At 43.8% G+C, this 13,934-nt stretch overlaps 1 protein-coding gene across 2 annotated transcripts in view; it reads right to left on the reverse strand.

The window, feature by feature from the left end:
• Positions 1–13,934, reverse strand: part of LOC137422991 (forkhead box protein K2) — a 141,518-nt gene that overhangs the window by 57,103 nt on the left and 70,481 nt on the right. For both annotated transcript variants that reach the window (XM_068109729.2, XM_078774805.1), the window contains one exon: positions 2,708–2,882. In XM_068109729.2, the coding sequence (XP_067965830.2) occupies positions 2,708–2,882 (175 nt within the window). The remainder of the gene's footprint in view (positions 1–2,707; positions 2,883–13,934) is intronic.

Here is a 13,934-nt window from a genome sequence, read left to right on the forward strand (position 1 = left end):
GCAAACCGCACACCGTTGGCGAGACACTCATCAAACCGGCCGCGTTGAAGATGGCCAACATCATGCTGGGAAAAGCTTCTGAAAACAAGTTGTCTCTCGTTCCACTCTCAAATGACACCATCAGATGCAGAATTGACGACATGAGCGATGACATCCTCGCCCAGGTAGTTGCAGATTTAGTCGCGAGCCCACCGAAATTCAGCCTTCAACTCGATGAGACCACCGAAGTTTCGAATTTGAGCCAGCTCATCCTATTTGTGTGTTATGTCAAAGGAGATGAGATCAAGGAAGACTTTCTGTTCTGCAAGCCTCTCACAACAACGACGAAGGCAGCCGACGTGAAGAAGCTTGTGGACGACTTCTTCAGAAGCAACGGCCTCTCGTGGAACATGGTGTTTGCAGTTTGCTTGGATGGAGCTCCAGCCATGTTGGGATGCAACTCTGGTTTTGGAGCGCTAGTGAAGGTCAATGCACCACACATCATCGTCACGCACTGCTTCATGCACAGACACGCGCTGGCATCAAAAACCCTGCCTCCAAAACTGGCCAATGTTCTGAAAATCGTCGTTGAAACTGTGAATTACGTGCGAAGCCGTGCTCTGAATCATCGCATCTTCAATGAGCTGTGCAATGAAATCGGCTCTGAATTTGAAGTCCTTCTCTACCACTCTAACGTTCGATGGTTATCACGAGGGAAGGTAGTGAGCCGTGTTTTTGCCTTGCGTGTAGAATTAGCCCTGTTTTTGTGAGAACACCAGCATTGCCATGCAAAGCACTTCCAAGAGTCAGAGTTCATCCTCGCCTTGGCGTACTTGGCTGACATCTTCGACACACTCAATCATCCCAATTGCCAGATACAGGGCGGTGGAGTGAATGTCATCGAATCTGAAGAAAAGCTGAGCGCTTTCCGAAAGAAGTTACCGTCGTGGAGGCGGCGAACAGAGAACGACAACTTCGCGAACTTTTCGCTACTGGATGAGTGCGTGAGCAGGGTCGAAGATGAGTCTGAAGTTGGAGGCACTGTTTTACCGGGGGAGCTGAAGCAAGCGATTGCCACGCACTTGGATGAGCTGGGAAAGTCATTCGACGGCTACTTCCCCGACCAAGAGCAATACCCAGCATGGGTGCGGCAGCCGTTTACTTTCGACGTTGCAACGGCAGATGTCAACGACCAATACCTCGACGAAATCATCGAACTTCAGCAGAGCCAGATTCAACAACAACTCTTCGGCACAACAAAGCTATCAACGTTTTGGTGCCGCCAAATGGAAGGGTATCCTCACATCGCTAAAATTGCCCTTGAGATCCTCACGCCGTTCGTTACAATGTATCTCTGCGAGCATGCGTTTTCGAAACTGGTGGACATTAAAACAAAGAAAAGGAGCAGGCTTGCATGCGAAAATGATTTGAGGGTGGCCCTTGCCAAAACAAAACCACGCATTTCCCAGATCGCCTCCCGAAAAGAAGAACAGAAAACGCATTAAGATGCAATTCTTCTTAATTTTTTGGTCAAATTTGAGGGTTCCGCGAGTGTTCGGTGGGTTTCGATAGGGTTCGGCGCCTTTAAAAAGGTTAAGAACCACTGCACTAAATAGGGAAACTAACTATTTTTGAGGTCAAAAGTCAAAGGCCAACTCAAGGTCAAACTTCTAAAATCATCTTTTCATCCGATTGATTTGAAAATTGAACAGCATTTGCACATCGTCACTAAATGGGAAACCAACTATTTTTGAGGTCAAAAGGTCAAAGGCCAACTCAAGGTCACACTTCTAAAATCATCAATTTTCATCTGAAAAATCATCACTTTTCATCCTATTGACCCGAGCTTTGATCAAGATCGTCAATTTTAGTCTTGATGAAATGGACAATTTGATCAATGGCAACCTTTTGGGGGGGGAGGGGCGGGAGAGGGGGGGGGGAGAGGAGGGGGTGGCTTAGGACGGGGTGGATTTTGCAAGTATCGTGCGCTGCATGACGTCTTCTTGATTGCATTATTTTCCACTTTAGCCCAAGTGTCCCAAAAATAAATCATAACTCAACAAATACATTTTGAAGGTAATTAACTCCACCACCGAAGGTGGACAGAGATGATGTTTTCACCCCTGTTCATCTGTCTGTTTGTCTGTCTGTCTGTGAGCAGGATTTCTCAAAAGGTTATGGACAGATTTGGATGAAACTTGGTGGTTAGGGTGGGTGTGTGACAAGGACGAATTGATTCGATTTTGGAGAAGATGTGGATCCGGATATTAGAATGTCTTAAGTGAAACTTCAGCATTGAGAGATCGGGCCAAAAACGATATATAGCACAATATCTCAAAAAATTAGAGAGGTATTTGGACGAAACTTTGTGGACAGGTTGGGTGTGTGCTGAGGACGAATTGATTCGATTTTGGTGAAGAATCGTATCAGGACCCAGCCTAGCAGTGGGAAACAATACGTAAACTGTCCAGCCTGGCAGAGGTATGCACTCTTGCAAATGCCGTTCAAGTTACAGATATAGCTTCATGTCAACGGGCCCAGCACCATGAAAATAGCTCGATACAGATGCAGAAAGATGTGTACCATAATTATAGCAGGAAGCGGAAAACTTCTCGAAACTCCACTATGTTATTTGTGAATGGCTTCCAATTATTGTGTCATATGTTTAGTCATTAAAACCACAAATATAAGACAACAAAATAAACAAGTAACATGAGAAGCCCTCTACCTTGGAACTATCCTCCTCAGAGCCATCAGTATCCTTCTCCCGCTCTTGTTCTCTCTCAGACGCGGCCTGCACTGCATACTCTGCCACCAGATGCAGGTCTGTAGGGGACGGACGCGCGAGCCTGTACCCAGAAAGGCCTGCTCCCCGGGGGCTTGAAGGACACGAGTTGGTGGCACTGCAGCAAAATCGAATAAATGGGGTAATGAGGCAATCAACATCAATAGAGAAAACACATTCAAAATAAATTACGGTATCACAGAGGATATGCAATAAGAAAATATAAATGGAGGAGAATCAAAGAAAAGAAGAAGCCATTAACAAGAATATGATTATCTTGTGAAAATACCAAAACTGAAGATGGCCATTTCCAGCACACTGGACTAACAAGTCTGTCGGGAACAGCCAAGAGATTTAATCTCTTCTAATCCCAAGATTGGGGGCTCTTTAAGGCCGTATTGACTTTTGATCGAGAGAAAATGCTGAGCCTGCCTGATCACTGATCAGTGCCAATGCCGAGGAAGAATGAAAACAATAAAATGACAAATCCTCGTCATGCAAGGTCTTTCTTTTTTCATCATTACTGCAGAAATTAATTAAACATTAGGTAAAGTGTCCTTCCTCCGTATGCAGCACAAGGCTGTGGGGCAGCATAATTGGCTGAGGGTGTGACTGTGCAACAGATGCAATACCCTGTGTAGGTTAGCGCAGGGTGCCGGCGTAGCTCGCCTACTCTTGATACACTGTTGAAGAAAGCCGAGAGGACATCCAAAAAAGATATGGAATGTTTGGTTTTGCATGAAACCACCGCAATAACTAACAACAGAAGCCCTCTCCTTAAAAGAGCAATGATGTCTTTGTCAGAAGAGGAGGAATACCATCGTTCGACTAACTCCCTGAAATAAAATCAGGGAAAATTGTCTTATAATGTTGTTTTTTTTGTCATCAGGATTCTTCTTTCGTTATGCAGCACAAACTTTAAGGGTGGTATCATTGGCCAAGGGCATGGCTGCGCCAATGATGCAACACCCTCTGTAGGATAGGGACGGAATTTGGAATTTGTTCAGGGTGCTGGCAATAGCTTAACTTCTCTTCGCGAAAGACCCCGTGGGATCTTTAACGTACACCACGTCACAAACTAATGGTGGAAGACGGGATGCCCAGTTTAACGTCTATCCAAGGGACAGCACACACATTGATGAATCCTTTCTTTCTTTCTTCTTTCTGAAGCTTCTGAAGCTTGCTTTCTGAAGGCACTATATAAACTGTCATTCCAGTGTTTCACAGGCAAAGTATTCACACCCCTTGCCGTTTTTCACATTTTGTTGTGTTACAGCCTGAATTTGAGATGGATTTAATTGAGATTTGGTGCCACTGATCTACACATAATACCCCATAATGTCAAAGTGGAAATGTTTTTTTTAGAAATATTTACAAATGAATAAATGAAAATCTGAAATGTCTTTTTTTTGTATACAAGATCGAGGCTCGTGTAAGAGCTAACATCAATCACAAAAAAAAAAATCACGGACACATAAAACATACAAAAAGGGAGCGGGAGACAAGATGGGGAGAGAGAGGGCAGCACACAAGTACAACAGCAGAGAACAGCGACATCGGAAGATCTGTGGGAGGGAGAGGGCTTGGCAAAAGTGAGGGGGTGGGGGGTTGTGGGAGGGAGGGGGCATGGGAAAAGCGGGAGAGGGGGGGGATGGGCAGGGGGGGGGGGGGGTTCCTTGGGGAAGTATAAAACACATGGACACTGCTGGAACTTCCAGGAAAGAAAAAAGTCGGTATTTCAAAAACAATGTGGAGAGATCAAGGTTTTGGATGGGGGAAGATAAGAGATGGTGGTGAACAGCTGTTTTAAAGACCTGGAGGGAGGAGTGGGATTGAAGAGAGAGAGGGAGTTTGTTCCAGAGGTGCGAGTAAAGAGGAATGAAGGAGTGAAGGTGAGCAGAGTCTTGATTTTGTCAGTTTAACCATAAGAGGGTTGCTGGCCGATCTTGTGCGACCTGTAGGAATATTTGGGGGACAGAGCACAGAGAGAGCTGGGGGAGCAAGGCCGGAGAGGAGTCGGTAGAAGACAGAAAGATGACCAACCGCCTGCAGTGAGTGAGTGAAAGGCCCTCGGAGATCGCGTCATCACGGGAGATTCCAATGATTCTGAAAGCTTTGGTATCAACAGCGTGAAGGCGAGCTAGGTGTGAGGCGGGAGCACCAGCCCAGAGGGGGGAACAGTATTCCATTGAGCTGCGGATGAAAGCCTTGTATGTGGTGAGGAGCTCAGGTGTGCCAAGGAAGGACTTCGCACGACGGAGGATGCTCAGTCGGCGACTGGCTTTGGAGGCCAGGTTGGAAATGTGGTTTTCCCAGGAAAGATCATGGCAGATAGTGAGACCCAAAAGCTTGAGTGACAGAACTTCTTGGAGAGGATTATTCAGAAAGTGGATGGGAGGGTGGTCCAGTCGGTCTTTTCGGAGAGACATAGTAAGAGTGTGAGATTTGTCAGGATTGAAAGACATGTTCCACTTGTTTGCCCAGTCTGTGATTTTGTCCAGGTCTGCAGAGAGTGAGGAGGCTGCAGACTGCCGATCTGAGATACCGCAAAGTGAACCAGTCGAGTGTGCAGAACACCTGTGGGAGTCATTTCCGGCGGTCTCACGTCACCCATTCGGGAGACCGAGTCCGTTATAATATACTGTACTGTATTACATTTAATTTGATGAAACATTTGATATGAGTGACACTTCAGAGGCCTTAATTGTATCACAAGTAAGAGGCCTTCAACCTATTTTCACATTCGCTTTGTCTTTATGTTGCTTTCAACTCGGCTGTAAAAAAAAAAAAAAAAATCCAAGGAATACAAGTAGCTCAGTGCTTCGGCTCTGAGTAAAACCAAGAGTCAAACAATTGACCTTTATAAATGCATGAAATAATTTGATATTGATTTTAACATAAACATTTCCCCACAATAGGGACAAGTACTTTTACTAGTTAAGAATAATCCATAAAAATAAAAATTGGGCCATGGGTCCTGAAGCTCAACTGGATCAGGAGCAAGTCAATGACGTCATAAAATATTGAAATTTTGTTCATGTGCAGAATCTGGTCACATGATTGGTTGAATGGAAGATTTATCGATGCTGATTACAGCGAAACGTTTGCAGGTCATGTTTAATGTTAGCACCCCCTGTAGATTAGGGAAGGATATTTTTTATTAGTGTTTTAAGCCTGATTTCAACCCGTTAATGAGTGCAGATCTTGATGCGGTCACTACACCTTCGTTAGGCCTCAGATATTAAGCTTGTGACCAAGTTTCATAAAAATTGTACGCTTGTTTCAAGCGATAATGACCGAAGTGTTTACAGACTCACTCACTGACTGACTGACTTATGAACAATGCTCAATTGCATAAGCTCACCAGACTAAAGTCCAGTTGAGCTTATATCTGGCAATAATGATAATGATGATCATAACATGAACCACGCCTCCTCGTCCTCCTACACCCTGTCAGAATTTGATGAATTTGACATCGATGACATCAAATTTGAAAATCAGAATTTTACACCGATGCACACCGAAGCCATCCCTTGTCTCGGATTATGCTGGTGGTTTGCCATTTGCCAGGAATTAGAAATTTGTTCAGAGTGCCGGCGATAACTCACCTAGGCTTTTGAAAAGATCTATAACGCTGACCATCCAGTCATGGATGCATAGTCCTGCATGTGAAACATCAGGATGACAGTTTATAGCCCGGTCGAGATAGCATAGCCGAGACAGCTCAAAGGGGATTGCACATACCCCTCAGCTGGCATGTCAGCCCAATTGATAATGCCACAAAAAACAACAACAAAAAGGAACTAATGAAGAATTCAGAAGAAGTGAAACCAAAAGTATCAGTGAAGAAAAAATTGAAGAAGTAAAAGAAGAATAAAAGGAACGACCTCATGAAAAGGAAAAAAAATAAAGAAAAATGTTTAAAAAAAGTTAATTGCCTCGTTGATTGCTGAGAAAAACGCAGCAACACAAAGATGGCATCACTGGTACCCAGACTGCCACGGGGAGTTACATCACATTCCCCCCACCCCCAACAAGGCCACCAGCTGTATTTGTTTGAAGTGTCAGGAGTCACGTCAGGTGTTGATTCATTAATTTGTCTGGATGTGTGTGCGTGATTTGTGTTGCAGCTCCTGCAGATGCCAAACGCCTGGTGATGGCTTAAGTTGTTAAAGGTCCAAAGCCAAAAAAATAATGGCCTTGGCAGCCCCATGCGCTTGACGGCGCAAATAGGACCATCCATCCTCTATGAGTGTTGGGCGATGTTAAAAAAAACTGGTTGAAGCTTTTTACACAGAGAGTCGTGTGATGTTTTATGATAAACCTCAGTTTGACTAACTATGTGCAGTTAAAGGAAACAGGACATATAAATACATCAAAATTGCCATTCTGACTCAGTATTGCTAAATAATAAAGTGCAGAAGAAGTCAGGTTTTTTTATGCAAAAGATAATCTTATTAAGTAATACTATTGTTACAGCACCAGGTTTCGGGGTTCACCACGAGGGGACTTTGTGTACTCCTCCCGAACTGCCGGTCCTGAGGTCACCTGTCGCAGATAATTCCGTGCGCAGTCCGGCAGGTTTCTAATCAACCACGAACGCCAATCAAGATGACCAAATCTCCCAGGGTCCTCTGACTGACACCGTTTACCTGAGCGTGACGTGGCCAACCTAACCGAGGATCGCGCCCTCGGTTCGGACGTGCCGTATATTATATAATCAGGGGCAGCCGAGCGAACTGCCGAGTACGTACCGGCTAATGTTGTGGAGCCAATTGGTTGGGGGTAGAGCGTCCCTGCTATCAATAGTACACCGTAGTCGAGTCAAAAGGAAAGAGATGGAATGGGCAGGTTGAACACAACTGTTTACCACTTTTGCAAGAAGTATTTACAAGCACGGAAGATACACAGCACATTTATTCACAGGACCATCACAATATCATAAAGCAGCAGAGTTTGTCAGGCAGGAGGTTTACATGGGGGCATTGTTACCTCAATGTATACTAATTGCCATGGGCAGGAAAGCAAAATTGATGCTTTGGGCCTTCATTGTAGGAACAAGAGTAACTAGAAAGGCACTCAGTAGAGAGCATACCTTCACCTTGTTGGCCATATCACTCAATGGTGAAGAATCACTTTAAAATTGTACTAGCTGGATCTGGATCCAGATCTTCACCAAAATTGAAAAGATTCTTCCTCGTCACACACAAAACCCGTTCAACAAGTTTCGTCCAAATCCATCAATAACTTTTTGAGATATCCTGCTACGTGTCGTTTTTGGCCCGATCTCACCAACGGTGAAGAATCGCTTGCAAAATTAAAAAATTCTCACATCCGTATCCATATTCAGATCTTCACCAAAATCGAATTGATTAGTCCTTGTACAACACCCAAACGGTTCACCAGGTTTCGTCCAAATCCGTACACAACGTTTTGAGATATCCTGCTATGTATCGTTTTTGGACCCATCTCCCAATGGTGAAGAATCACATAAAAATTCTAGTAGCCGGATCCAAATCCGAATCTTCACCAAAATCTAATCATTTCGTCCTTGTCACATCCACTAAATCTCAGCCAAATAACGTCCGAATCCATTCACAACTTTTTGAGATATTTTGTTCACAGACAAACGGACAGACAGACAGGGGTGAAAACATAACCTCCATCCACCATTGGTGGCAGAGAAAATTAAATTACCCCTTGGCTTGTCTGAGCGCTTCACTATACAGTCACGTGAAAAAATAAGTACACCCCATGTAAAGTTTTGACTTTTTCAACATGTTTCAACATACAGCTATTTGATCTTCATTTCAACAATATTGAAAGATAAAGGTGATATAATATAACAAATATCATGAAACATTTACATTTTGTAGTCCATTGTATAATTTAAATAAACATAAATGCAAATTTCGCATGTGGAAAAAGTAAGTACACCCCTACATTTATCACTACTTCAAATACCTAAAATTAGAATCAGGTGCACCAGCTCAGGTGCAAATGAATAGAACATCGTTAGAGAGGATCTTGGAGGAACCTGTCTTATATAAACCTCAGACATTTCGTTTGGTTTGCTCTTTGTTGTCGAAATATGCGGCGTCACCATGCCTAGATCAAAAGAGCTCTCTGAGGCCTTCAGAAAGAAGGCTATAGATGCCTACGAGTCTGGGAAGGGATTTAAAAAGATCTCCAGACAATTTGAAATCAATCATTCGACTGTCCGGAAGATCATCTACAAGTGGAGAAGATTCCAAACAACTGCCAACTTGTTCACGCCAGGCCGCCCCAGCAAGTTGAGCCCGAGATCAGACCGCAAGATGCTGAAAGAAGTCTCTAAGAACCCCAGAATGTCATCACGGGACCTACAAGTAGCTCTTGCCACTGTTTATGTCAAAGTGCATGAGTCTACCATTAGAAAGAGGCTGCACAAATTTGATCTACATGGGAGGTGTGCCAGGAGGAAACCTTTGCTGTCCAGAAAGAACGTCAGGGCAAGCCTAAAGTTTGCCAATGAACACCTAGGCAAAGACCAGCACTTCTGGAACAATGTGCTCTGGACAGATGAGTCAAAGGTAGAGCTATTTGGCCACAGTACCAGAAGACATGTTTGGCGAAAACCAAAGACAGCATTTGACCACAAGAACCTGATACCAACTGTAAAGCATGGTGGTGGAAATATTATGGTTTGGGGCAGCTTTGCTGCATCAGGGCCTGGGCAGCTCACCATCATAGAATCCACAATGAATTCTTCATTGTACCAGAGGGTGATTGAGGATAATGTGAGGCCATCTGTTGGAAAGTTGAAGCTCAACCGAAGGTGGACCTTGCAACATGACAATGACCCTAAACATACAAGTAAACTCACCAAGGAATGGCTGAAAAGAAAGAAATGGAGGGTTCTGGAATGGCCAAGTCAAAGCCTGGATCTAAATCCCATCGAGATGTTGTAGGGGGGATTTGAAACGAGCTGTGCATGCAAGAAACCCCTCAAACATCGCACAGCTGAAATAATTCTGCATGGAGGAGTGGGCAAAAATTTCTCCCAGTCGATGTCAGAGACTGGTAGACAGTTATAAGAAACGCCTACTTGAGGTTGTTGCTGCCACAGGGGGCAACAACAACAACAACAACATGCATTTTAAGGCCATTTTCCCTGCTAGAGTGGGGGTTGGCCTTGCAGTCCCCATGACAATCTTCTCCATTTTGCCCTATTTTCTGCATCTCTCCTTGTTAACCCCCTTGCCCACATTTCTTCTTCCACCATCTTTAGCCAAGTCTTTCTCGGTCTTCCCCGTCCTCTACTTCCTTCTACATTCATTTCCATCACTCTTCTCAACCAGTCACTTTTATCCTTCCTCAACACATGACCAAACCATCTCAACCTGTTCCTCTTCACAGCATCAATCACAGGCTCTATTCCCATCATCTTTCGCAATTCATCATTTGTCTTCCTCTCTCTCAACGATACTCAGCACATCCACTGAACCATTCACATTTCCACCCTTTCCAGCCTTCGTTGCTGCTCTACGTTCATGACCCATGTCTCGCTCCCATAAATCATAACACTTCTCACACATGCAGCACACACCTTTCCCTTCAGCTTCAACGACACTCCCCTCCTCATCAGCACGCCACTCAGTTCCCGAAACTTCTTCCATGCACATCTCACTCTAGCAACCGTTGCCGAGTCTGATCCACCTTCTCCATTCAGCATGCCAAAGGGGGCAATACCACCTATTGGAGCCAAGGGTGTACTTACTTTTTCCACATGCGAAATTTGCATTTATGTTTATTTAAATTATACAATGGACTACAAAATGTAAATGTTTCATGATATTTGTTATATTATATCACCTTTATCTATCAATATTGTTGAAATGAAGATCAAATAGCTGTATGTTGAAATATGTTGAAAAAGTCAAAACTTTACATGGGGTGTACTTACTTTTTCACTTGACTGCATGTAATTAATTACACAAATGATCGATTCGTAAAACAATTGCCACTTTAAGGGCTAATGGCCAAAACGTCAGACCTTAAGATCAATCACAATTCCCACAGCAGCCATCTTTGCCAAACTCCAGTTGATAAACCAAACATTCTAAAAATAACTAAGTCCAAACATTCAAGGCGATGTCATTTCCTCGAAAGCAAAGCACAGCAAAACAGTCCCACAGGATGTGGGTATTTGGGCAGAAAAATTCCAGCAAACTATTCAATGCCAATACTTCCTGCATTCAGTATTCCCACCGACATGACTCACACAGTTCATCGTCAGAATCACAAGCAATTCATTCACCAACACATCACTGCAGTCTATATAGTCACACAGTGCAACGAGCAAACAACATAGAGACAGCACAGCAGAAATTAGACACAACCAGATATGTTATGTCTCTGAAAGTGTATGTTGCACATCCCAAACGACCAAGCTCCCCAATTTCTCCATACATAACTTTTCCATACAATTGTCCTCAAACAGTTTTCTATTCTCCCTCTCTGTCCCTTTTTTTCCCCTCATCCTCTCCCCCTTCTCTTGTTCTCAATTGCCGATGGCCCCGTAACGTTGCATATGTCATATGTAAATTGATTCGAATGGCTGTTAATAATTTATGGATATTTTCCAACAATATGCTATCCAACAACAACAATAGTTTTGGGGTTGCAAGCCAGGGCTTTGCCAACATCATCTCTGCCACTGAAGGTGTGCGCAGGTTATGTTTTCACCCCTGCCTGCCTGTTTGTGAACAGGATATCTGTTCAAAAAGTTATGGAAAAAAACGTTCTCAAAAAGTCAAAAAGTTATGGACAGATTTAGATGAAACCTGTTGGACAGTTTGGGTGTGTGACAAGGACGAATTGATGAGATTTTGGTGAAAACTCATATCTGGATCCGATAATTTTTAGTGATTCTTCACCATTGAGTGAAAGGGCTAAAAACGATATTCAAGGTGTTCCAAACAGACCTAGAAAATTTTGGTTGTTAATATATTTAGTACCACAAATGATACAACGATACCTTTGTTCTACGATATAGAAACTCCAAAAGTTTTCTTTCTTTTCAGGTCTGGTGATTTAATGTAAAAGAAAAAGGCAAATCCATAGGAGAAAGCTCAATGTGTTGAATGGTTCATCGAGACAAGAAATCCGCCATCGCAGACGAGTATCAGAGAGTGGTACGGGAGGTTTAAGGAGATTGGAAGTTGTCAGAAACAGAAAAGTACCAGCCGACCAAACACAAGTGCAGCCGATGTTGAACGCGTGAATCATTTCAACAAAGTCCCAGAAAATCAATCCGACGCACATTCAGAGAACTGGGACTACCAACCATCACTGAACACAGGATTTTGCATAAAGGACTGAAGCTTTCTTTATACCTGTAATGTGCAGATTCTGCAGGAACTCAAATGAAATGACGGACCCAAACGCAAGACGTTTGCCTTCGGAATGCTCAATCACATAGAGGATGACGAAGATTACCTGAAAAAGGTCATGTTCACAGACGAAGCTTGCTTTTATGTATCGGGGAAGGTCAACCGGCACAATGTGAGGATCTGTGGCTCTGAAAATAACCATGTGGTCATTGAACACATACATAACAGTCCACAGGTCAGTGTGTGGTGCGGCCTTCTCCATGACCGCTTGGTGGGTCCGTTTTTCTTTGCGGAGGATACAGTGACCTCAACAATGTACATGAACATGTTGGAAGGATTCACCTTCCCACAGATTGAAGACCTGCAACCCGACATCATTTTTCAACAGGACGGTGCTCCCCCTCATTGGGCCTTAGTCATTCGAGCCATCCTGAATGAAAATTTTCCAGGTCGCTGGATTGGTTGAGACGGAGCAATGGCCTGGCTCCCACGATCACCAGATATAACCCCCTTGATTTCTTCTGTGGGTGTTTGTCAAAGATGTTGTTTATAACACCAAGGTGGCAACTTGCAGGATCTTCGTTCTCAGATCACAGCTGGATGCGCACTGGTGGACGGAAACATGCTTAGCCGAACATGGCAAGAACTCGTGTACCGCCTTGATGTCCTGCACATGACAAACGGAGCTCACTTTGACGTGATTGATGGTGTGCCCAAAATCTTTGACTTTCTGTTATCATATAAACAAAGGGTATCGTTGCATCATTTGTGGTTCGAAATATATTAACAATGAAAGTTATCCAGGTCTTTTTGAAACACACTTCATATCACGATATCTCAAAACGTTGTGGATGGGGTATGACAAAAATTGGAGGATGAGTTGGTTAGGTGAAAAGAACAAGCTTATGAGATTTTGGTTCAGGTCCGAATCCAGGTCCGGCCTATCAGTGGGATACAAAACGTAAATCATTCAGCCTGGCGGAGGTATGTGCTCTACCGAGTACCGTTCTAGTTGAGTATGCTGTTCATTGAATGGATGTTAAGCTGGGGACCTAACTGTCGGCATTGATTGCTGGTGGGAGTTATAGATCCCACGGTGTCTTTCGTAAGAGTAGGCTGTTGCGTGTCGTCACCCTGGACAAATTATAAATCTCTGCTCCAGTCTTCAAAAGGAGCCCATGCTCCCAGAAATGATGCTACCAGCAGCCGCAAGCAACACACAAATGACTGAACAAAGCAACAGTTTCTGCCAAGACCCTTCCTCATGCACGATGGACCCTTCCTCTATAACTCCCACCCCCACTCCCTTCAATCCCACTCCTCCCTCCAGGTCTTTAAAACAGCTGTTCACCACCATCTCTTATCTTCCCCCATCCAAAACCTTGATCTTTTCTACCCCCGCTAATTCACCCCAGATACACTTTTTGGAAATTCCAATTTCTTTCCTGGAGGTCTTTGCAGTGTTCATATGTTTTATACTTCTCCCACTTCCCCCCAAGCCCTCCCCCTCCTACACATCTCTCGATGTCCCTGCTCTCAAATGTTCCCCTTATTTTGCCGCTCTTGCGTCTACCGCTCCCCTTATTTTGTGTTTTTTGTGTCCGTTTGACTTTTTGTGTGATTAATGTTCGCTCTTCCACGAGCCTCGATGTTGTATACAAAAAAGAAAAGAAAAAAAAAAGGTCATAAGCAGCCTGTAGGATTGAAATACCACTCTTTGGGTATCAAATCTCATGCAATATAGCTGGCTAATTCGTGAACTCACTAGAGGGAGAATCGAAGCAAAACATTCCACC

Source organism: Myxine glutinosa, chromosome 3 (genome assembly GCF_964187855.1).
Source record: "Myxine glutinosa chromosome 3, kmMyxGlut1.1, whole genome shotgun sequence".
In the NCBI taxonomy this organism is placed as follows: Eukaryota; Metazoa; Chordata; class Myxini; order Myxiniformes; family Myxinidae; genus Myxine; species Myxine glutinosa.